The 25,742-nt window shown below is 37.2% G+C and overlaps 1 protein-coding gene across 7 annotated transcripts in view; it reads left to right on the forward strand.

Annotated features, from left to right (window-relative positions):
* EYA4 (EYA transcriptional coactivator and phosphatase 4) overlaps positions 1–25,742 on the forward strand; it is a 184,523-nt gene that overhangs the window by 84,411 nt on the left and 74,370 nt on the right. For all 7 annotated transcript variants that reach the window (XM_067542251.1, XM_067542250.1, XM_067542252.1 and 4 more), the window contains one exon: positions 2,759–2,808. In XM_067542251.1, the coding sequence (XP_067398352.1) occupies positions 2,759–2,808 (50 nt within the window). The remainder of the gene's footprint in view (positions 1–2,758; positions 2,809–25,742) is intronic.

Here is a 25,742-nt window from a genome sequence, read left to right on the forward strand (position 1 = left end):
TGTGTTCGTTCCTTGTAACCACTTGAAAGAGCATCCTTTACACACACACCTCTTAAGAAATACGTTTTCTATTTATTTTATTTTTTTCTCAGGAGAAGAGCCCTTAGTTAGATGCACAATCTAGATTACCCGAGGTCCCCAAGGTAAAGAAAAGTATGCGGTGTACTCATACGGCACATTTCTTCACACATCAATCATAGACAAATAGCACCATCTATACTAGATTTATTCAAATATTGAAACAAAGTTCATTTAAAATTTCTGTCACTCCTCGTTTTGCATTTGTCCTGTCCAACCTCACAGAGCATACATAATAGAAGATGGTCTTTCTATATACCAGTGATGCCTGTTTTTCTGTCACTCTCCTTTTATGGTAAAATAGTGTTTTGTGGTTTTTAACGTACACTGCAAAAGAATCACACAATATTTTAATGCATTGAGTTATTCTGTAATGTGTGCTTATTGTATGTGTCCACAGCACTGCATTCAGATAGGTCTAGAGTATAATCTATTTATCCGTCAGTCCTGTGCAGATAGTAGTTCTGCCATCACAGGCCATGATATTGCTTTTGCTAGTTCTGTTGATCCATTGATAAATAACCAGTCTAAAGACTCAGTAATGGAAAGGTATTGTATAGTTGATAGTTAATACAAATGATAAGGAGATACCAACATATGGCCTGCAAGTGTGTACAAGTGTAAGAATGGCAGTGTAAGTAGTTTAATCGGGAGTTCCTTATCAATAAATTACTAAACTGTGTAAATTAATATTTTGAAATATGTATTCATTTCATATGCAAAATGGAGGCAGTCTTTTCCTACCAAGTTAATTTTATACCTGTACAGAGAGACACTCTGTTTATGAAACAACAGTTGTTTTATCAAGAGAAAAAGTTAGTGACATTTCAGTTTCCTTTAACTATTTTGAATTTGTCTTCTGAAAAATTCTACTGTAGTTTGGATTTTTAATGTACTATATTTGTACACGTACATAGTGGACTTCTGCTGCTAACATCTTAATGCCAATTTTGTGCATTACGTACAGTACTTGTTACTTGGTTGTGCACTCGTGTTTCAAACTTACCTTGATCACATTGCTTATCTAATGTTTTTTTAATAAACAGCAAAGTATAGTGGACAGCAACTCTCTGCAGTGGTATCTTTATCTGAATGTGTCCAAAGCCCTAGTGATCTCATTTTACTTTGCAAGAACTCGTTTCACTTTTTAAGCTGCACCATTACTTTTATTGCAGATCTTCACTGCATAACCTAATTACAAAGCCTATTGTTCTTTCTGCAATTTTAAAAAATCCACACCCTGAGAATTAGCAAGGTGCCTAATTCATGTTTGCCGGAGTGAGATTTATGGCAAAAATAAAACAAAACAGGCATTGAATCAGATCGTTTTATTTTGGTTTTATGTTTATTTGTAGCTAGCATCTGTTATGGTAAATGTGCTGTTAAAATTAGCACCAAAAGAAAATTTCCATTATTGCTACTGAACAGTACTTTATATAAATTACTTGTATGTAGCATGATTATTCTTTAAGAGCCAGAAATCAAACAAGGTAAAAATGGCTGTCTCTAGAATCTTTTTTGTACTTGCACGTCTTTGAGTAGTGTTACATGGTATCCATTCAAAGTCTTGAAAGATGGAGTTTTTAAAAGTGCTCAGCGTTGAAGTCAATAGGAGTTTTGCCATTGACTTTGATGGGAAACATTTGGTAGTGTTGAGTATTTTTGAAAATCCCAGCCTAACTGTCACAGACATTCTTTTTAAGACAGTGTAACAAAAGGAAGATTAGAAGAACCCTTTGATCAAAGTACTTTAATTGTAAATGCTCAGTATTTGAACATTTATTGGTAACAAGGGGAGTGTGGCAGTAAGTATAAGTGATATTAAGTAAATCACATGTCTGTGGATGGGCTTAGATGGTCTTATTAGAAGGAATTTTGATATCTCACCCAAGTCATTAGATTTCACATTCAAACATTTTTCAGCAAAATGTCTGTCTTGCTGAAAGTGCCTGAAATTTAAATTACCAAAAGGTGCAAATTGCACTACTCCAGAAGACCCCAACAGCATACATAGCTTGAAAAAGAGTAGTTTATATTTTTAGTTGGAGATGGTTTTTTTTCTTCTTTCGTTGGCTAACAGCAGTATATCAGAAAGAGTAATCTGAAGGCTAAAATACAATATATATAATTGCATGTTGCGGATTATGTGTGAAAAATATGTACGTGATATGTAAACTTCATTGACACATTATGAAAATACATTAAGCATATAGTTACCGGATTCAGAAAATGAAAATTAATGTATGAATTATTTAGCTAACACTGCACTTTGCCCTAGAATCTGGTGTTTATTATTGTGAGCTTTAGCAGGAAACAGAAGCAGTATCAATTGGGAAAACATTTCTTTACTGAACTGAGAACAGTATGGCTTTCTAGTTTCTAAGTGGGGAACCTGGTTCTTTGGTTTCTTTGTTCCTAGTTAGACTACTCCCAAGCTATTTTAGCTGAACATTTTACATACTAATGGAGTCTAGGGAAGTGCAGTTGGCAGCTGTTCATGGGATAATAATGAAACACACTGTTTAGTACTGCATACTGCTGCTGTAAAATGCGGGAAGTATTTTATAGATACCATGGTGAGCAGAGCTGTATCCACTTTATGCGGTGTAAGTGCGTGAACTGTGAGTGAGGAAGTTGTGTTTTCATATTAGAGTAACTGGTAATCATTTTGCTTTTGCAGGTAAAGAAAACGTGCACCGAATCAGATGTTTCAGAGCCTCAGAATTCCAGGTAAAGTAACTAAAGTAAATACTTAATGAATAGAATATGGTGATATGAAGTAATATTGAAGCTACATAGCAGAACGCATGAGAGATTAGTATTGCAAAGAGTTAATGAGTCTGGCTAGGTTACTTTTAAGTGTATTTCATCCCAGAGGTGTATTGTTTTTTGCAATTACTTATATGAATTAAGATTGGGGATGGATTGGGGGTGGGTAGAGTTTTGACAGTACGTTAATAGTGATTTGTCACCTTCAGTTTTTAGAAGATAATCCCATTTAAAACAATAAATATTGTTGTAAAAGTCTCTAGATCATTTTTTTTTTCTTTTATCATCCCTTTGTGCACTCATGATTGTTGCCATTCATTTAGTATTACCATTTACTTTCAGTGTCAGCAGATCAGTTTTTATTTGGGTAAAGATTCTTTTACCAATATTTTTTTTTTACTTGTGCAAAATGTGCTACTGTTCGTATGTTGGGAAAATACCATACATTCTTCAAAAAGAATGTTTTTAAATGCAGTGTTTCTTAATTTTATGTGTAAGCAGAGAAGTAAATTAATTTAACTTAAATGAGGTCATATCCCCTGTCTATATTTTGGACAAGTGAAGTAGGAATTACTGCAAATGTGTCATCCGGTATGTACATTCTTGGTGATTATTAAATTCTTAAGTCACAGGGCATTGTTTTGTCTAAGATTTGTGGTGTGAATCAGTTTGTAGGCTCTCATTGTCATATTTCTGTTTACAAGAAAGATGCTTCAATTTCACAGAGATAACGAAAGTCTAATAATGAAAAGAAAAACGCAAAATTATCCTAAAGCAATGTTAACAGTCTGATTGAAACACAAAAAAGCTAAGAAATTAAAAATTACTGAAACTTAACTCTGCATATTGGGTATCGCAGTTTTAATGTATGCATTATCTCTGACTGGTTGGGACCCAGTAATACCTACAGACAACAGAATAGTTGTGAATAGTGCTGAAGAGTATTAAGAATTTATTTGATTTGCTTTTCACATTATTCAGTTTCACATGCACAGCTTCCATTGGGTTCAGTAGGAGTTGCACACATAACTGAGCACAGAATATGAGGCCTGATCTTGTTTCCATTGAAGTCTATGGAAATTTTGCTATTGACTTCAATGGGAACTGGTTTGGACCTTTGATCCTTATTTAATAATAATCTAATATATGTTTCATCTCCCTTGCAACTGGTAGTTTTGATTAACAATTAAGTTACAGTTTTAAAAACTTCACAGCGCTTTACAAGTACTTTCAATAGCATAAGGGTCCTGATTCAGCAAAGCACCTGAAAACATGGGCATAACTTTAAGCACAAGCAGTTCCCAGTGGGACTCTTCACATGTTTAAAGTTACACACATGCTCAACGGCTTTGCTGGATCAGGGCCTTATATGGTAACAAATCTAAGAGCACTTCATGACCCTAGTATGCTTTCATAATTCTTACACCATTATGACCTTTCCGTTAAATGATAGTTACAATGATTTGTTATACTATATAAAATAAATCTATAGAGTTTTTTTTTTTTCCAAGCGGAAAAATTACTCACATTGTGAACGATCAAATCTGTAAATCTGGTAAGATTTCATTTATCCAAAAAAAGGAAAATTTTGAGTAAAAAATTTTTTTTTGTCCCTTTTATTTAAGGAAATATATTTTAAACCAGATACAGTTTAAATAAAAGGAAACGCTCCTGGCCTGAGAGTTCGATGTGCTGTGTATATAGCTAGAAGCAAGTTTTTATGCCAGAGTTTGACATACGATGCAACTGTGATCTTAGAATGGAATCACTGACAGACCTTTGACTAGAGTGGCGCTAGAGGGCACCGCTATAGCCCGCAAAGTTTTAAAGCCTGGAGCAAGGTAATTCTTCTCAAAATAAATCTTAAGTGAAAACATTGCACATAAAATGAAACATCAGCATAAAAATGAATGCTGGAGACACATTGCCTTACAGAATGGCTCCTGGCTTGGGACTTAAGGCCAATATCATTCATTTATTTAGCTAGCTTTATAGTGTGTTGGTTTTGGATTTGAAACTATTACAATAAATGCAGATGGATAGTGTTTTTACAGTAGGGAAGTAATTAAATTGGGTGTGGGAACTTTGTCAGGAGAATTCTTGGAGTGACGTGTGTATCAGCAAATTCTTTGTCTTGCTTGGCATTGGTTCCTCTTTTAGTAAGAAACTTTCAAGATATAGATGGGACTGGTAAATGTGGGCAAAGGAAATCTACTAACCTATGCAATATGTCAGGGCAAAGAATGCCTTACAGAAGTATCCTGCCATATGTGTGATAAAGCTCACACATCAGCAACAGTCATTTCTCATTATACAAAATGGTTGTCAACTTGACAGATGTTTAATGACACACATGCGCAGGGCACTACAGTTATAAGGTTTGCACGTATGACAGATGGAATGATTTTCTCTGAGCATATAAATGCTCAAGAAAATGTGCATTAATCTTTAATATCTCAATCACGCACAAATTTTGACCCATGTATTTTCAAGTAGGACATGAGAATTTGTTTATACATGCAAATTCTGTGAGAATTTCCTGGGAATTGATTGGCTAAATCTCTTATATACTATTTTGAAAGTGATTTCCTTTATCTCTATCTAAGTATTTATGTTGCTCCCATCGCTGTGGTATCTGGTGATAGCAGTATTATGAAATTCTGTCCTTTTGTTTTAAAAATTAAATACTTTATTAGAAGGTTTGATAGCTTCCCAACATTATAAATTCCTATCATTTAAATGTGGAGCCCCTGTTGTTAAATTGAGAGAGAGAGAGAGAGAAGGTATGACTTGACAAAAGTCATGCTACCAATCAGTGGCAGGGCTAGAAACAGCACATAGTAGTACTGTCTCCCAGTGCGCTGTTCTAAACTTCAGATAACATGAACACATGATCAGATTCATCAGTCTTTAATTTGGTAGATGTAGTTCATAGGTGCAGTGTATATAATATGCATCTGCACAATGTACATTGACTGCATTTTCTCATATGCTCAGATTACTCAGATTACTAAAGGTGTGATACTGAGAAGTGCTGATTACTTTTTCCCCATGTTGAATTTAATGTCATTTAAGAAAATGCTGAGGTACTGTGCTATGCATGAGATACTTGCCTTCATTTTTCCCAGAGGGAATTTGTAGAAGCAGCTTGAGCCACATTTTGTTGATACTGTATATCGCGGAACAAATCTAATCTTACATATAATATTTGTGTATTACTTACACATTGCAGCACTTTTTGTCTTCAATGTTTTACAAACATTAGCTAATATTAATAATTTTCAAAGTTATGACTTTTTTGAACCAAATTGGATGTCTGCTAGATCTAATTATTCCCTCCCTCTTCCAAAACCAAACCTCACAGTCAGAAACATAGTTACTGAATGAACAATAGTCGAATATTTCACTCATTTCCTATCTCAGATTCTGAAAACTGGTAGATAGATAAATATAAAAAAGGCAGAGCCCCATACTGTCCTCTGTGTTCACACCCGTGCTCATAACAGAGAGAGTTTAATCTCTGTAGCATGGTCCCTTCTGCCTAGCCCAGGGAAGCTCCTCAAGAAAGACTTTGTAGTGTTCTAGCCCCAGTCAGTGTGGCCTCCTCTGAATTCTCCTCCCCCACTCCATAGATGCTCCTTTCCTCCCCACCTGTGTTGTTAATCTCCAATTACTGGGGTTCTAGAGAGAACCTGTAGTGCTGGAGCCCCCAGAAGCATGACTTCTGCAAGAGCTGACCTGTGTCATTTGGACTTGTGCCACCAGCTGATCCCTTGTAATCCACTGGAAAAGGGAACAGAACTCCTTTTTCCTCTCTGATGAAGGAGGGGCAAATCAAAGCCCACTGACAGAAGAATGAGCAGAAAATTCAGGGAGCTGAATGTCAGGGAGTTTCTTCTCCTTTGCATGAGGTAAATCCCACTCCAGGGAAGAATGGAGGCCATACACTTTTTAGACCCAGAGGGAAAATATGTAATGTATGAGAATGGCATCTATGAACAAAAAGAACACTTGAAGATTTTGGGAAATCATTTTGTGCCTGTGGATAGAGGTTAGCTGACCTTAAATTACTTCTAAAAATACATACATGTGGTTTAAAAAAAATCCCCCAAAACATGGCTTCTATTACTCACAGAAGCATGGATCTTTGTGCTGGCAAGGTGCAAGGAGGCACTATGGTTCGCAAAATAAAAGCAATAATTTTTATGCATATCTTTAGTTATAAACTGATGGATCAATTGCCTAATGATATATACTTTCTCCCCATTTATCTTTTTCCAATTTTTTTATTAAAAAAGTAAAAGAAGGAAATAAAGAAATTGCTCATAAGAAAACCCCAATGAAAACTTCCACAAGACACTACAATGCAACACACTCACAGGTAGGGCTGGATTTCCAGTTAGGCACAGTAGGCACGTGCCTGGGGCGCCGGCATTCCAGGGGCATCAAAAAAACGGCAGATTACCACGCGGGCCGATGGGGCCCTCCCAATTTGGGGGCCACACACAAGTGCTGGAACTCTGGCCCAGCCAGCCCCTCGTTGCCTCCCCCTTCCCCGCGTGGAAAACACAAAGGTCAGTTGTAGGAGGGGGGTGGGAGGGACTGAAAATGCTGTACGTAGGGGCGCGTAAGGTGCAAATCCAGCCCTGATCACAGGCATGCTAGCAATTACATTACATACTCTCCCAGTTAGACACAGCTTATCTCTGAGCATGTGGTTACTTCAGGTATACATGTCCAACAAAAACAGCCACCAATATCTAGGGAAACTAGGTGTATGAAGAAACACAACTGCCAGCCAAACCACTCATGATGTTCTGAATAGAATCTAGGATTTTTTATATCACAAACATAGATTTGCAATACTTCCCCAAAATAAGAGCTTCTATTTGCTATCACAGTAATAGTTTCTGTGCGTAGGCTGCACCATTCCCCCCCGCCCCACGCGCGCGCGCGCACACACACACTCTAAAGAGGAGAGTTTAGAAAATCTAAATTACTTTTTCTAGTTCTTTGCCCAAGTTTCTTGAGTATCTGCCATAAGAGAAATATACACCTGTTTATTTTGTTACTTGCCTCAATTTCCTGCCAGCTCTTGTTGTTCTCTAGGTATGGTATGCACAGTTTTCTCCAAAGCCAGTAATTAACACTGCTTTGTTAATTAGCTAATCGGTTTGGTTGTAGTATTGACTAGTAGTAAGAGCTGCACCGTTTAGGATCCTCCTTTTAGACCTAAGCATATTGTGTCTATAGCTTGGAGCAAGTGTTATCAATACAGAGTGAACTGTATTAATGATGTTATGAGATGTATTAATACAGTATGAGCCTATTACCTGTAAGTATTTGTATCTGCATAAAAATAGCAGCAGCTCCTTCTGAGACCAGTGAATGAGAACAATGGATGCTGTTTGTTGCTGAGCTCTTTTGAAAATCTGGTCACTAAATAGGAGCTTTAAGATACTGAGACCTTTTGGGAAATCTGGCCCTAAATGTCCAAAGCAAACAAGCATAGGGTTACCATAGCGGAAAGCACTATGCTAACCATGGAATTATGATTTGATAGAATTATTGTATGATATTAGACATCACTTTCAAATGGACGATTTACTCTGCTAGATAGGCATAACAGGCTGACTTAAGTTTACTGAAACAGCCTTAACCCAGAACTGCATTTTGGTGCACACCAAATCCCTGAGCTTGCCAGTTTGCATGACATAGGGGCTTAGAGCAGCCCAGTGTCTCTTGCAATTGAACACAAAGCAGGTAGCCCATAAGTTTTATTTACAAGATGAAGAACTTGACCACCAAGCATGGGGTGGAGAGTTATTAGAGTGCCAATGTCAGTCTCCAGAAATACAGGTATTGATGATGTTCCCAGCCTTTGGAAATCACAGCTGTAACAGATAACATAATACCGGTTTGGAGTTACTATGTGCATACTCATACTTTAAATTTCAGGAGGACTCCTTTTATAAGGGGTGTGTTTTTTCACACTTCTACCTGACACAGATACACTTGCACAGTTTTGTAGTGTAGACTTGGCCTCAGACACTGTCCTGAGTAAACGATGGTGCGGAGCTGCACCATCCACTGAAAACTCAAGGAAGTTCCTTGAGGCATAGTCCCTCCCTTTGTTTCCCAATGCACTATTCATTGCCCCACTTCCTCTCAGGAGTAAGGCCCTGACAGCCTACTGAGCACAACTGGGCTGCATCAGCTAGTGCGCCCGATGGAATGCCCACCTGATTGGCTGAGGAAGGTAGCAGGCTTGCTCTTAAGCCCAGCAGCAGTAGCAGTTCCCTGGCTGCTTAAAGCATTTGCCCACAGCTGTGAAAATTCCTTTGGCTGCTTGTTCCCAGTGTTGCTCTAGTTCTGCTCTTGCCTTGTTCCAGCCCTGCTCCTGCCTTGCCTCACTCCAGGTAACTTGGCTGTGATCCTCAGCTCCAATTCCTGACTTCAGACTCTGGCTCTGACCCTTGGCTTTGGTGTCTGGCCCCATGTGTGCTGATAATGCAGGTATCCCTTATCCTTTTGCAGTACCTTCAGTCAGGGGCTTGCACTCCTCCCTTCTCCAAGGTATCCATGAAAAAACTCCTGATATTATAACTCTTTGGGAGCTGATTCATTGCAAGCAGTGGTAGTGAAAGGGTTGGTTTTATTTTTAGATTAGTGTCTCCTTTTTTCTCCAAAACTATTTAATTCCAAGAGGGAATAAATGCACTATAAAAATATTTAGTTGCCAGGAAAATAGTTTAGCAACAGTCAAAGTTGGTATATCATGGGTTTTTTTTTTTTTTTTTAAAGAAATGTATAAGCAACAGATACACCAGCACAGATGTTTTGTATGAAAAGTTGGTAATAGAATTAAGTAAGTTGAAACTGAAAGGCTGATGTAAGTGGTTGTGAAAAGTAGGAACTAATGTTTTCAATCAGCAATAGGGCCTGACTCTGCAAATACTTCACAATGTAGTGTTTACTTAAATGGGAATACACACAATTGTAAATGCTACACCCATCAATAAGTGTTGGCAGAACTGGAACCAGATTTCTCAGTCAAGAGAACAGCTCACACAAAAGTATAACCATTTTCCAATTTTAAATTAGTGTATTATGGAATAAGGTTTCAGTTAAATGAGTACATTGTGGAATTTATAGATTTTAATTTGTAATTGATTTCTGTTTATTATTTATTGCAAGGTCAGTGTTAAGTATTTAGTCTATCATATTTATGAAGTGTGAGTCCATCAAAATAATGTAATTAGTGAGAGGGTTATGCAAATATGCGTAGTTCAGCAAACCATAACATCTGTGACAACTGTATTGCCAAAAAAAAAAAAAAAAAAACCCTAAAATTTTTTGTTACAACTTCTAAAATAAGGCCATCTCCATGAAAATGTCAATATCTTACTTTATATAAGAAATTTATAAAGAACCAATTTGTGTGCTACCTATCGGCTGTCTTCTGACATACTAACAAGTTAACTGTGGAGTTTGTCTTACTATTGTTCTGATGCAAAGCCCACTGCAGTCAGTTGGTGTCTTTCCATTGCTTTAAACTGGCTTTGGATCAGGCCCAAAAAAAGTTCTATAAATATATATGGGATAATTACATAAACTATTACAACCTATTTAGAATACAAACAAAGGGGGATGGATGAATCATGGAGAGAAGTTTGAATGGCTTGTGTTCACAGATTCATGAAATGAGTGTCCTTAATTGCAATGTTTGTGGTGCAGCCTTATACATTTGATGTTTGTTGCAAAAGAAAACATGATTTTTATTAAAATTATGCACAAAAATCTCTATCTCTGCACCTTTAATAACTTGTGGGCATGATTCAAATGTCCTTAATGTGAATGGAAAGATTCCTATTGAGTGGACTTTGGATCAAGCCTGGTAAGATTTTGTAAGAAACACATGCACAAAAAAAAAAAAAAAAAAAAGGATGAAATATGACAAGTTTTTTTTTTTTTTTTAAACCCTGAAAGTTCTTCAGACTTACTTAGATATTTATGTACAATGGGGCTACTCATGTGGTTTAAGTTAAGCAGATACTTAAATGCTATGCTGCAGCAGGGCCATAGTGCTCAGTATTTTGCCATATTGTACTCTTTAATAACATAAATAAATAAAGTACATATAATACACACATACACTTCAAAATGTTCTCCAAACACCCATTACAATGTTACTGTCACCATGTCCAATTTGAATGAGGGTATGTCTACACTTCAAGATGGGAGTGTAATTCCCAGCTAGAGGAAACATACCTATGCGATCTCTGAGCGAGTGTGCTAAAAATAGTGTGTGCACATGTGTGTAGGGCTGGCTATGGCAGGGGAAGGGAGGGTCTAGCAGCCCTGAGTTATATCTGTCCAAGACCACAAGTGCGTATTCAAGCTGGTTAACACCTCCCTCCACTTGCGCCGCTGTGGCTACGCTCTGTTTTTAGCATGCAAGCCTGATCAGAGCAAACTGCAAGTATAGCTCCGTGAGCTGAGAATCACATTCCCCAGCTCCAACTGTAGACATGTGCTTAGTCATGACCCAGAGGTGAAAGGCCTATTAATCCATTACATGTCCTTGAATCCTGCACTACATTCACATGCTCCTCTTTAGGAGGAAGATCTGTGGGTAAAACGTTTTAGTAAATAATGTGTGAAATCCCCTGCATTCAATTAAAAAATAAAATGTTATAAAGGGCTTAGGTGCGTCAGTTTTTCTGCAGCCTCACCTTTATCTTACTTCCTGTCCTTGTCTTTCAGCCCTTAACTCTTGTGTTATTTACATGTTCTGTTGTTTGGTCTGCTTGGCTCTCCCAAAAAGGAAGCAAGAAAACCTTCTCTGTTGTGCTGTGCAGCACCACTGCTACGTTTATAATTACAACTTTTCTTTTACTTAATGAACTGTTCTGTCAGAAAATGTACAGTCTGCAACAGAGGGTCCTATTCAGTTTTCTGGTTTTGCTTTTTAAGTTTTCCAAGAAGAACAATTTAGGAACAGAAACAGAACAGTGTAGTTCAGAGATTCTCATAATGTGGGTTAAATCTTAATAGAGAGATTGCCTTGTAGACGCCTCCTGTGCAAAGTGGCATAACGTAACTTGGACAACTACAGCAACAGTTTGTGTAGTTGAAACAGTAGTCTTGTTATTGAGTTCTGCTTAAAGAAAGAAAATGGATCTGTGGTTGTGGTGCCATTCTGAAGAACAGGGAAGTGGAGAGCTGTTTACTGACCATTAGAGGATGAGGATTTACTTTCTGATTGATCGTTATTTATGTCTGCCACCTTCCCTACTTTTTTTAAATCAAATCATACCAAAGCTGTAGATTTGATTATTCATAACTCTTTTCATTTCACCTGGCCTACTTTAATTTAAAAGTCTGAAAAACAGAATACACCTTATTAAGAGTTTATTAAAATACCATACTTCTAATTAAAGTGTTGGGAAGGTCTTGAAAAGTTGTTAGGATAGGTTAGGTACTATCTTTTTAGCAGAGGAATAAATCCTAAAATTGTATTTTAAGTAATCATATTTATTCCTAAGGTTGTAAGAGTTTCAGCAGTTTTTTATCATAAAACTGAACTGCAGTTTGAGCCAAGAAATGGCAATGTTGGTTCATGAAACCAAGCAAATGTAATCACAGTGACAAGGAGTTCTCTTTCTTGCTTTTCTCCCTTCTCTCACAGTCTATTTTTTGCCCTTGTGGCATCACATTACAGCAAAGCATAGGAGAAGTAATTCATACTCCATGCCAGCTTCTCTGACCTTCTTGGATAATCCAAAATATACTTGTGCCATAGACAACTTTAAATAATAAATGTATGCGGTTCCAATTACTTTCTACTCCAAGTCCAATAAGTGGATTCTTAGTGGAATTTGTGTATTAAACAGGCGTTAGTCCTTTTATGTATATTTACACGAAAGAACATACTTGAATTTGGATCTTTCTTCAAAGTTTGGTTTGGATTTCCAGTTAAGAAAAACATTCTTTGCTGGTTCTTATTTTTCTGTGTGCAGGTTTCTGGTTGATATTTCACATTCTAGTCACACATTTCAGCTACCATATCTGCCAATCTACTCTAGGAACTAAACTAACTTTTAATATCCCAACATTTTAAAAAACCTCCTGTTTACCACCTTGCTGTATCCTGATCAGACATCAGAAAATGGAATCAATGGGCTACAAATAACAAAAGAAAAAAGCAGAGTGATCCCAATACATCTTCAGTCTAAAGAAAAACCATTCAGGAATATTGAAATCAGACGCAACCGTTTTGAATTATTATTTTAACATCTGTGTCTTCTTGTTTCATGAATATGTATATTTAAATAGACTTTTAATTTCTGGGTTCAATTTTATTAATATTTTTTAGTTTTCTTAGAAAGTAGGCAGTAAACTGTTATATTACCTTGCATTAATGCATGGTATACTTGGGCACTCTTTATACACTACTTAATAAGATCACCATTCTTCATTGTCCTCCACTTTGGATGGCAGTCAGGAATCCAGATGACAACCTGCGGAAGATATTCTTCAAGAGGCAGCATCTGGCTCCTTGGCAGATTCCTCAAGCACTTCTACTAATGGGTTTGGATTTGCCCATGGGTCTTTTATGTGGTTACATTGCAGATGGACTGTCTGCACAGCTTTGTCCTTTTGAATGCTTTTTAAAAAAACTTTCATCCCATTCGTAGAATTTACACACTCTTTTCCAATTGATGAGATTCTTTATGAGTCTCGTAAGATCCCTGTGCATGATTCTTTATGTAAGAAATCCCAAAGTTGTCCATACATCCAAATGTGCACCTTGAGTTGTGTTTGCGATTCTGGATTAACTTCTCCAGTCCCCCTGCCAAGTGATATAATTCAACATGATCTGAGTCTTTATTATTGTCAGATTTCTTTGGGAATTACCCTACGTAATCACTTTTAGAGCAGAGTAACTTTACCTCCCCTTGAAGCATGAAATATACTTGGCTTCCACTAGCCTGCCCCCTTTGAAAGTCTATGTTTGGATCTGGATTTGGTTATAAGTGAAAATGAGTATGGTGGTCTCAGCCTAGTCCTTAGGGGATCCTTGTCTGTGGCTCAGCAGAGGCCTTTACTGGAATAGCAAAGTTGTTGCAGGTCACGACTGGTAGCGTTGTGTAAAGAAGTACACAAGCACACAAATAAAGCAATTCTGTCAACAAACCTTTCAGCTTGCATGTTCAGAATGGTGAAGAAGGCACTGAGCCAGAACATTGTCTTGTGAATTTGGTTTACGTTCTGCTTTGATTTACAGTTGAGTATGTGTCTTTCATTCTTTTTAGCATGTACTTCATTTTCTTTGCTTTTCAGTATGCAATTATCAGTTTGAGCTTATTAGCTAACTAGAAGACCACATTGGTGAAATTATACTAGTTAGAAGTTTGTGTTTTACTCCTGTTCTCTTTTGGACTTTTCTCTCCCCTCTTCCTCCCAATCCCCCCTTCCCCCCTCTGTTATTTAGTTAAAATTTGAAAATAAAAATAGTAAACTCCTGGAATACTTAGCTACTTGTGACTTTCTGTATCTTAACACTAATAAACCATATTAATTCCCTTTTTGAAGTTTGTGTACTGTATTGCATGACAAGGTGGGTGAGGTAATATTTTTTATTAGACCAACGTCTATTGGTGACGGAGACAAGCCTTTGAGCTCTACAGCGCTTTTCTTCAGGTCACTGAGCCTGAATAAAATGCCACCGTTATGCCATGCTGATGTAGAATGAGTAACAATGAGTTAAATTACAAAAAGCTATTATTATTTAACACTTACGTTACAGTAGTATCTAGTTGTCCTAATCAGGATCAGGCCTCGCTGTGCGAAGACCTGTGTAGACACAAAAGACAGTATAGTCTTAACCTCACAAAGACTGAAATCTAATGGTACTATTCACATGCATAAAGTTACTTAAGTGCACAAGTGTTTCAGGAGCAGAGCTTAAACAGGAACGCTGTAGATATGTTTCTTTTCTTACATTGCTGTTTCCCAGCAATTTATTTTACATAAACACAAATCATTAATTTTTGAAGGGCTAGATGATGAGTTTGACTACACAAACAAGCCTGTGAGGTCTTAAGAACTCTCTTACAGTTTTGCACAGACTGCTCGGACCTTAGGTCCAGATCTGACGGAGTGATGGATAAGGAAGGACAAAGAGTGGTTAGAGTCATCGCTTTATTCCCATCCATACAAACACTGCATCTCAAGTGCCAACCAGCTGAACTGATGCAAGAGGTGTCAGTTTTGCTGCTCGTATGGGCCAGCATCAAATTACCACCTTGCTGCCTTCCTGTGGACCAAAGTAATAACAGGTGTGTTTTTCAGAGTCCTCAATTGCAAATGTTTATCAGCTATTAAAAAGAAATCTCCTACTTCACCCAAAATCAACTATCTAAGCATACATAAAATCCATGAATACTCTTAAACTGTAAAATGACTTGGAGAAATAAGACAGCAAAGCAAAATTAAACACAATTAGTCAATACTGAGTGTAAAGTATATATACAGCCATCATGAGTGTATTTGTCACAGCAGCATAGCCTAGTTGCTAAGAATCACTAAAAATATTTTAAATGCAATTATTCATGAAAATTATATGTAATAACGTCCCCTATTCTCCACCAAGTGTACAGCTAACGAGCTGCCCTTGACTACACTGAGGGATTCTGTGCACCACATCTGATATAGGTGGACATCCAGCATGCCCACATGCCTTGTTACACTTTAATACCAAACATAAATGATTCGATTGTGGGCATTTAAGACACCAAGCAAATAGAAAGTTGCCCTGGGTTTTTTTCAATAGGTATAATAGTTGCCACTGCCATTAGAGAACAAACATGATTGCTTTTGACACAGAGTTTTCTGGGGCAAGGCATAATGTGCTTCACATGAAGCAGTCTCTGTCGAATTCTAATGTTATTGATAGCAAAGGTTCAAAGCAGGTTTAACTTTTAAGGGGAACTTGATTGTTAAAAGTGTGATGTGTTAACGTTTCCCATGTTAAACCTGCTTGCCAGAAATTCTCTGTATATGATATTTACAAAAAAGGATTTAGTATGTTTGCTTTAAACAATGGAGTTGGAGTATGATATAAAAACACATTTGGTAACTGCTGTGGCATACATTATATTGTGATAAGTCAGCCCTATTGGGAGTGCCTAACATTCTGCAAGTTCCTTTGGTGGAGGAGGAAAGGGAGCTGAATCTGGGGAGGATAGGCTTAAGACACCCCTTAGGATGGAGGAAGAGATATTTCCAGCTCCAGTTTAAAGTGTAAGAACCATTTCAATTTAGGGAGAATCAGGGACCCAACAGTCCACACGCAACAGGAATAAAATGTAAAAGAGGAGATTTATTGAGTGAAATCCTACCTCTGTTAAAGTTAATTGCAAAACTCCCAATGACTTCCATGGGGCTAGGATTTCACCAGTCGACTCGAAGAATTTGGATCTGATTAAAATGATTTCTCAAATTGTTCTATTTGATAAAATGAAAGCTATTGAATCAATATGTCACCATCACACTCCAGAATAGACTATCTCAAAGTACCAGATTCCTGAATTCTCCAGCATATTCCATTTCAGGCTAGAAAGGGGATCAGCATTTATGTTCTCTCCTGACATAAGAAAGTTAGTCAGAAAATCAGGTAGCAGAAGAGGCATCTCCAGAGATTACTATTTCTCTTTTGTGTGGAGGTGAGGAACCAGGGGCTTCCAAGATCCTCTCTGTGCCACCCCGTAGGTCAAATTTCATGGCTACATCTCTAGCTAAGCCTGTTGTTGAAACAGTAACTATTGACCAGAGAAGGGCACTCCAATGTGTCATCTCCCACACCTCCACCCAGATGCAAGAAGGAACATGCTGCCTCTAAAGAATTCTCCACCCCTGCAGGAGCCATGTAAAAACTCAGGATCATTCCTGTGATCCCAGAATGGCAACAAGTAGCTCTGAAGATTTATAATTTCAAGGATTTAAATGTTTAAAACAGTTTGAAATATTGAAACTAAGTTATGGGCTCTCTTTTCCTTATTTATGCCAAAATTACCTCCTCACCCTTTTTTTGGTATTACTACTTTGATACAGCCAACCCATTCCAGCTGTTACTCTCAGTTACAGTTAAAGGCATGCAAAAGGCAAGTTTCCTTGAAGTTTCACCAACATCTTGTGAAGTAAATTCAGTATTTTTATAGGATGCAGAAAAAATTAAATAGGCATCAGCTTTCACTCTCGCAGATAGATACTGTGGCTTTTCAATATATTCTTATGAGAGACAATCTCAGAATGTACTAATAACCAAAGAACACTTTACCAGCTACACATATATAGAAAAAAATGAAATATTCTTTATTGGTCAAAATTAGACTTTAAAAGTACTAGAACCTATCATCGACTCTTCCTATAAGAAAATCCTGGCTGTTAAACCCCATTAAAGCTGAGAAGAAATCACTTGATAACACACGTCACTTTCATAATTATTTTTCTATTGTAAAGACTGGCTGCCCATCAGATGTTCAGAAAAAATCCAACTTTATGCAAAAGTCTAAATTTAGACACTTAACCCCATAATTATGTATCTAGATTCACGGCTCCATTTGCTGAGCTTCAGTTGAGTAGGGGGAGAGAGGAAAAAGAGATAGTTGGGTAAGGACAGCAGAACTGTCCAAGAGGAGTACTGAAACACTTTTGATCTTTGAGCAATCTAGAAGTGGCATGTCTGAACTAAAGTATTGGGGAAACTGTTAATACCAATATTTAGCCTCAGTTTTCCTTTTCTTCATTTTTTCCTACTCCTCCTACTTATATCTCTTAAATGATTCCACTCTCTTCATTACATTTAAACCTTTCCAATATTTGCAGGTGATTATCAAGTCCCACTTTGTCATCCTTTAGCCAAGCTATCCATATTTATTTTTAAGCTTTCCCTTTTTAATCTTTTCTGGATTCATTTTGTTGCTATTCTCTGTATTCCCTCTAATGTTATGAATTTTCTCAGAATGAGGTATCCATAATTGCATGCAATAATCTCCCCACTGCGTATAATGGGGACTATCAGTAGAGTTTGGCTCAAATAAAAACCAAGCCGAACCAAACTTTGGAGGTTCAAAGGTTTTTCTTTTCTTCTTTTTTCTTTTCCTTTTCTTTTTTAATTTTCTTCATTTTTTCATCGGTGGAAATGCTGAGATGCCACGTGAGAAGCTGTTCTTTTGGGAATTCAGGAAGTAGGAAGTTCCAGAAATATCACAAAATGAACCTTTTCTTACAGAATTTCTAGCCCAGTTTTACAGTCCTAGGAGTATTGGAAAAGGATCTGAACTTTTGGGTGAATATCTAAACCAAACTTTCTGAGTTTTCCCCATCACTCTTCATCTTCTAATTTATTTAGCCACATTATGTAATATGTAACCCACAATTTCACTGGAATTTTTTTCTACCATTTTTCTTTGAAAGCTCATATTTAATATGCGGTCTGCTTTCACCCCAATTCTGTCTGAGTATTATGGCTTTCCAAGATAAGGAAGATGTACCAAAGTGCAAGGCCAGCACTTCCTGCTCTCACTAAGTAGGTAGTGGTTATTTTGCTAAATTCTCTGTCTCTTCACCCTGAGATTGAAAAAAAAGTGTCCATCTCTACAAGCCTATGGTTTCCTACTTTGACCTACCATGAAAGTTCGAGAGAGAAAACAACAGTATATGGCAGGGATGTAAAGGGAAAAAGACCAGAAAAGAAACTGAAGGCTAACAGCATTGATGATGATTTGTTTTTTACATGGTTTATTACTTTATTTACAAAAACTATAGAAATTGCTGGGTATTTATGACTTTTGAAATCTGACCACTTCATTTAGGTATAGGGTGCAGAGCTCTTTTGAAAATCTGTCCCTGGCTTCCTAAACTTTGAATCCAAAAGCTTGTATTTAGGGACCTAAATAAGGCTTTGTCTATACTAGCTTAAGGATGTGAAAAAATTCCCCGAGTGACATAAATTTTGTCAGCATAAGTGTTTGTGTGGACGGTGCTATGACATAGCTATTACCACTTGTTTAAGTGGTTTTATTATGTTGACGGGAAGAGCTGTCCCACCGGCTACACAAGTGCTCTTACAGTGGCACAGCTGTACTGATACAGCTGTGCCGCTGTAAGTTTTAAGTGTAGACTAGCCCTAAGTGCTCTAATTTTCAAAAGTGCTGCACACCCAGCAACTCCCAGCAGAATTGTTGTCTTATCAGCACTTTTGAAAATCAGATAGGTTCATAGGTTCAGAAGGACCTAAACAAACTGGAGAATTGGGCCAAAAGAAATCTGAGGTTCAACAAGTGCCGAGTCCTGCACTTAGGACGGAAGAATCCCATGCACAGCTACAGACTGGGGACCGACGAGCTAGGCAGTAGTTCTGCAGAAAAGGACCTGGGGGTAACAGTGGATAAGAAGCTGGATATGAGTCAGCAGTGTGCCCTCGTTGCCAAGAAGGCTAATGGCATATTGGGCTGCATTAGTAGGAGCATTTCCAGCAGATCACGGGAAGTGATCATTTCCCTCTATTCGGCATTGGTGAGGCTGCATTTGGAGTATTGTGTCCAGTTTTGGGGGCCCCCCACTACAACAAGGATGTGGAGAAGTTAGAGAGAGTCTAGCGGAGGGCAACAAAAATGATTAGGAGGCTGGAGCACAAGACTTATGAGGAGAGGCTGAAGGAACTAGGCTTGTTCAGTCTACAGAAGAGAAGAATGAGGGGGGATTTGATAGCAGCCTTTAACTACCTGAAAGGGGGTTCCAGGGACGATGGAGCTAGGCTGTTCTCAGTAGTGGCAGATGACAGAACAAGGAGCAACGGTCTCAAGTTGCAGTGGGGGAGGTCTAGGTTGGACATTAGGAAAAGTTTTTCACTAGGAGGATGGTGAAGCACTGGAATGGGTTACCTAGGGAGGTGGTGGAATCTCCATCTTTAGAGGTTTTTAAGCTGCGGCTTGACAAAACCCTCGCTGGGATTATTTAGCTGAGGTTAGTCCTGCTCTGAGCAGGGGATTGGACTTGATGACCTCCTGAGGTCCCTTCCAACTCTATGATTCTATGATATTTGGCCACCTAAATAAAATTAAGAGCCTAATTTTAGGCACTCATTTTTAAAATTCTAGGCCCTTATGTTTAATCTTACTTGTGTCCACATGAAGTTCTACTCACTCTTGAACTGGAACACAATGGTCTTGGTCTGAATTGCTCCTTTCTGTGTATCCCTTTGACATAAGTGCTTTATGACTCAACATCTAATAATATGCTGCATACTATCAAAAGGTAAAGACTTTGTTAAAACCCCAAATTTGAACAAAATATCTAGCAAGGAAAGGTTCCACATTATAGGTCTTTTGAACCAACCAGTCTGCCAGTGTCCACAGCTTAGACATAGGGTTTTTTTATATTCAGGATGCCTCTTGGGCATAGAGAACATGACTTTCCAGTGAGCTGAAAGTTCATGCTTAAGTTGCTATATTAGTAAGTTGTTTTTCTAGAGCAGTCTTGATTTTTATTTTATTTTATTTTATTTTGGCTTTAGATGAATGATTTATGATACTGTAGACCTAGAAATATTTGCTGGAAATGAATTTTTGAGTGTTACCCACTAATGTGAAAAGTCAATTAACATTAAATTTAGTGATATTTTTAATGTATGGTAGTTCTCAGTAACTTTAGGGTATGAAAATCTCTGACAACCCATGCATATGTTCATAACAAATGTCGACCTCTGTTTCATCCATCAAACAGAAAAAGAAAGTTTCAACTTTTCTTCCCATTAAAAACAACTTTTTTTGTTTGTACTCAATTATATTTCAAAATATTTATTTGGTTTTCACACCACACCTACCATCATCATGACATATTGGACATTTCAACGAGTTAACCAGACTTCCTTCCTATTACTATAGCACAAGCCATATCCTGGACTAATAAAACCTATGGCCTTTGGCCTGATCAAATAATAGTGAGAAAAGAGGAAAGTGTAGAGTCAAAAATCTCACTCCTATGGACAAGAATAGAGTGGCACAGTCATGACTACAAAGATTGTGGGAAAGGAGTCGTAGTGATATTACAGAAAGAATAATTTTTCAGTCAGTCAGTGAATGGCAAACTGAGACCTAGTACAAAGCAGGCTTCATTACTCTGCCTATTGTTTATATTTACATTTAAGCAATTTGCATGAACTGTTGCATAAATTGGAAGTTGGATTCCTATCAAGCTTTTAATGTAAAAAAATAATACTGCTTACATGACTTTTTTCCTCCTAGACTCAGAATCTAGGTAGCTAAGAGATTGAGGATGATCATGAAAGAAAAGCAGAGGAATAACCACAACCAGTGGTTGGTCCTAGGAGGATCATCTAGAGGATCATCTATGAACTTAGGCCCTCCACAAGATAAATAGCACTGTTGCAAATTAAAAAGATGTGAAAAAAAAGGGCAATGCCGATCTTCAAGTTTTAATACAATATACTACACAGATCCTCATTAGTGTTTTTATTTCAGTCCTATGCATATAGATTATTCATCGTGAAATTGAACTTGTGAATTTCAGCACTCTGAACTTGATAACATTTGAGTTCATAATGAATCATTACAATCCTTATGAATATGGATAAGAACTCTGCAAAGCTGGCTTATATGACGTATTTAGATCATTATAATTAAGAAAGGCTTGAGGAAAATTCTAGAATTGCACTTTATTTCGCTAAGCTTGTTCCTCTAAATATTGCTCTTTATCTTGTGTAGGGTGTGAAATGACGGAAGGTATCAAAGTGGCACTAGTTGCTGTGGCTGTGACTGTCACCTTATCATCATGACTATCCTCATTTTCTTTGCTACATGGGCTCACAGTAGGAAAAATTCACATAGCTAGAATGAAATGCCAAATAAGCATCCCACCACTATCCTTTGACATTTATGTAGCAGTTCATGCAAATGGCTCAGCAGATACTTTCTGAATGGATATAAACAAATTGCCAGACTGATCAGACTGATTGTGCCTTTCAACACCAATTACTGCTTGGAGTGAGTGATGCTACCCTTCAAAAGCCCATCCCTGAAGACTGCGACTGAATCTTTAAGATCTCTCTCCTTTTCTGCCTCAGTACCTCTAAGATTCTCTATTTTTCCCAACAGTGGTGCTTTTGGTGGCCAAACTGAAAAAAATCTGAGGAAAAAAGATTTGTTTCAGATTGAATGAAACTTTTTTGTACCCAAAATATTTTTTTTCTTTTGTTGCGTTTTTGGGTGTGTGTTACCCTTAAAGGGGTAAATCTAGCTACATTTCTAAACAAAATGTTTGGAAACAAAAAGTCAAAATATTTTGTTTACAAAATATCTCAGCAACTATTTTGATTCTATCATTTTATATTTCGTTGAAACTATTAGCTAAATTCATGAATATTTGCTGTCTCCCTGAAACTGCATTTTTGGGTAAATAAACTATTTGACAGAAAAAATTCTCCCAGCTTTACTGGTATGCTCTTTGACTCAAGTTAAATAATGTAGACATTATAGTGCTCAGTGTTTCCGTGTGCAGTTTTCTGTATTACCATAGCATGACTTTAAATTCTTTACTACTACTTACCTTACACCAGTCCTGACAAAGTTTAAGAGATAATATCTAAAGGAGAATGGGAAGCGGGCCCTTATCAATGTTTGGTATTATTACGTGTTTTTTTCCTCTAGGCATACAGCCAGAACTGACACTATGCTGTCAGTGGATGTGCTTTTCGTGGTTAGTGCCAGGGTGACAGTAAACAGAACAGCAGCAGAGTTGATATCAAGCCCTTCCCTTCTATTCAGATTTGAGAAATGATGGAAGAGAAGAAACTGTGCTGAGCCTGCAAGGGAAAGCCAAAGTCATTTTGATGGAGAAAATTTTGTGTTATCAGTTTTACTGTTCCTCTGTTACATTTTGCCGTAGCTTGAGGCGTGATTGGTTATAGACTTAAACTGGAGTTATATCAGCATCTTGATCCATAACAAAACAAAGCACATGCAGTTTATGATCAGTAACAAAACCTATATTTTTCCTTTAATTTATTCTTTTTACTCTGTTAGTGATATACTAATTTGATTTAGGACTTGCTGCTCATAATAGTGTACTAAACCAAAAGAAAAGTCCATTTCCTGTATAGAGTGAACAAAGGTAGTTCTAACTGGCATATTCTGTACTAAGTCAGATCAGAGAGAGCCACCCAGAAAATCAAAGCACTTGCAAAAAGCAAATGTTCCTGTTATTCTAAAATAATACAATGACTGGGAATGTAATACCTTAAAGTATCATTTTTAGGCTGCATCATCATAACTTACTCATGACAACCTATGTGATAATAAATTTATATGTATATCCCCACACAAAAACCTTTGTTAATTTTGAGTTAAGATTGCTAAATAGCACATCCTACCAGCATTAATGATTAAAAAAACTAGGAAATAAGAAGTTAAGTCCCACAATATTCCATCTGCACTCAACGGGTCAGTTTTCCTTTATCAGCCTCAACTTTTTCCCCTTCCACCATCCAGAGTCCACATCTGTCCACCCTCACATGTTTATTGTCTGGAATGTTCATGTGCTTTGATTCATTAAGAGCTCGTGTGGCTTTCATAAATTACTTTGTATGTGGGATGTATGCATATGTGTAAGTGATCTTTAGTGTAAGAAGCTTTTTCCGCAACAATTAGGTAAAGTTCTATGAATGGGTGGTCTGTATCGTTTGTGATCGTTACACATTTGGATAGAACTTACAGAAGTGAAATCTGCTTGTGCATGGATGTTTGTGTTATATTTTTTGTCAGAGTGAAGGCTGTGTGTTGTTCAATATAAAGATGAAGAAATATAAGTTATCTTTGCTCACCAGGAGCATACTCCAGACCACATCTGGAAAATTTTGACAAAAAAGTGAAAGTTTGATGGAAAAACAAAAAATTGTGTTTCTGTTTTTCATCTAAATTGAGTCTCTGGTCAGAGAGCTGGGCTGGCAGCATTAGGAAACGGAAGTAGTTGACAGATCTGAGCAATTCTGTCAGCCAGCCTTCATGTAGTTCTAAATGATCATTTTAAATAAAGGGAAACTCTTGGTTTGTTTAATTTTAGAAGTTCAAAAGGAGCCTATGTCTGAAATGTTATAAGATCATGTTTTTGTGGGAGAGACGTTTGAATTTGTGGGAACTCTGGCTGTAGCTAGAGGAATGTAAGAAAAACATCATAAAAATTTAAACATGGATTATTTTTAAATGTTTCTTTAGGAGAAGTTAGTTAAAGATTTTGATTTAAAAAATGTAGTGAATTCAATTGTCTTCTAAGGCGTTATTGTGCCAAATTTAGAGAATAAAGTAAATTATTTAAGTGTGAAACAGAGTCCTTTAAGTTCACTTAACTTTGGAATTGCTGCCAGGATAGAGTTTGTGCTTGCAGGGCATTTTATTTAGAAAAAAGTTTTTGTTTGTTTAGCTTTAATTTTAAAATATTTTATTTAGATTAGGAAATAATAGTAAATAATATGGTGTGTTTTCTGTCTTCCTGCACAGTTTCATAGTTGATTTGTGTGTGCTTTAGAACTTACTGAGAGAAAGTAGTTTGTATGTACAGTAAAAATGTGTTGTGTTTCAAAACTGGTATGTTTAAAAAAGCTTTAGCCATTTAAGTGATCAAGTTAAAGAAGACACAATTAGGGCAAATGTGGTGTCCTCCTGGAGATCGTGAACACCTCTCAAGAGAGTTCTGACTTGGAGAAGGGCTTGCAAAGCTTGCTCTAGGTCTACTCTATTTACTTGTCAATTTAAGTAGCTAACACTTTCCTAAAATGGCTGGTTTGTATGTATTCCATCTGTCTGAATTATTGTACTTTTAACTTGTTTAAAAATTGCAAATGGATGTTTGGTTTTGTGGTAGAAGAAAGTGGCAAGAATTAATTTAAAATTGTACTGAGAAAAAAATGGGAATTTTAGCAAAGGAATATGCCAAAGAAGGTTTGAACTTTATTATTTTGAATATATTACATACGAATAAAAAACCCTATGTTTAAATAAATTCTATCATTGCAAAGTCAAGCACTCAGATGTTAGGGTTCCTGTACAATCTTATTTTGGCCTCCTTGTGCATGTATGTTGTGATAGGTTTGCTCAAAATCACATAGATGGTCTGTGGCAGAACTAGGAATACAACCTTCTTCCAGTGCCTTAAAACCATAAAAGAATAGCCTGTGCACAGAATGAGGATAGCGTTTGATCACATAATTAAAAATTGTGCCATAATGCATGTATGCAAAAGGAGCAAATTAAAATTTCATGGTCATCCTTGAAATGCTGACATTTCTGAAGTTTGGGTGTTCAATTTTGCAGCATTCTCATCCTTTAAATTTAGTTGTCTAGATTTTTAACAAGGCAAACTATAGAACAGAAATTCTATCATATGGAACTACGTTGGTCCGCATAGTCATCAGCAGGGTTTTGAACTCAAGTCTTTTCCTTAGCAACAGACCTTACCACTTGGGCTAATTGAGTAATTACTAGCAGTAGTAGGCTGCTATCCTCTCTGTAGACCAGCCACAAAAAGAAGAAGTAACACGCATGTTGCCAATTGCTTACACATCTATTTTCTAGACAATAGTGGAACGTTGGGAGTCCAGAATTCCTGGTTTCTAATGCTGGCTCCAAAAGGGAGTGTGGTTTAATGGGTACAGATGACCTAGCCACGCATGTAGTTTTGTCACATTCATTCCTTCTGCAAAGGCTGCCATATGTGGATGAGTTTTGGGTCTGCCATATTAGTGACATGGTTCTATTCCCAGGTCTGCCTGAAGTGACCTTGTGCAACCTCTCAATTACTCTATCTGTAAAATG

Source organism: Emydura macquarii, unplaced genomic scaffold, assembly GCF_026122565.2.
Source record: "Emydura macquarii macquarii isolate MOO-44397 ecotype Brisbane River unplaced genomic scaffold, CSIRO-AGI_Emac_v2 contig_705, whole genome shotgun sequence".
Taxonomy (NCBI): Eukaryota; Metazoa; Chordata; order Testudines; family Chelidae; genus Emydura; species Emydura macquarii.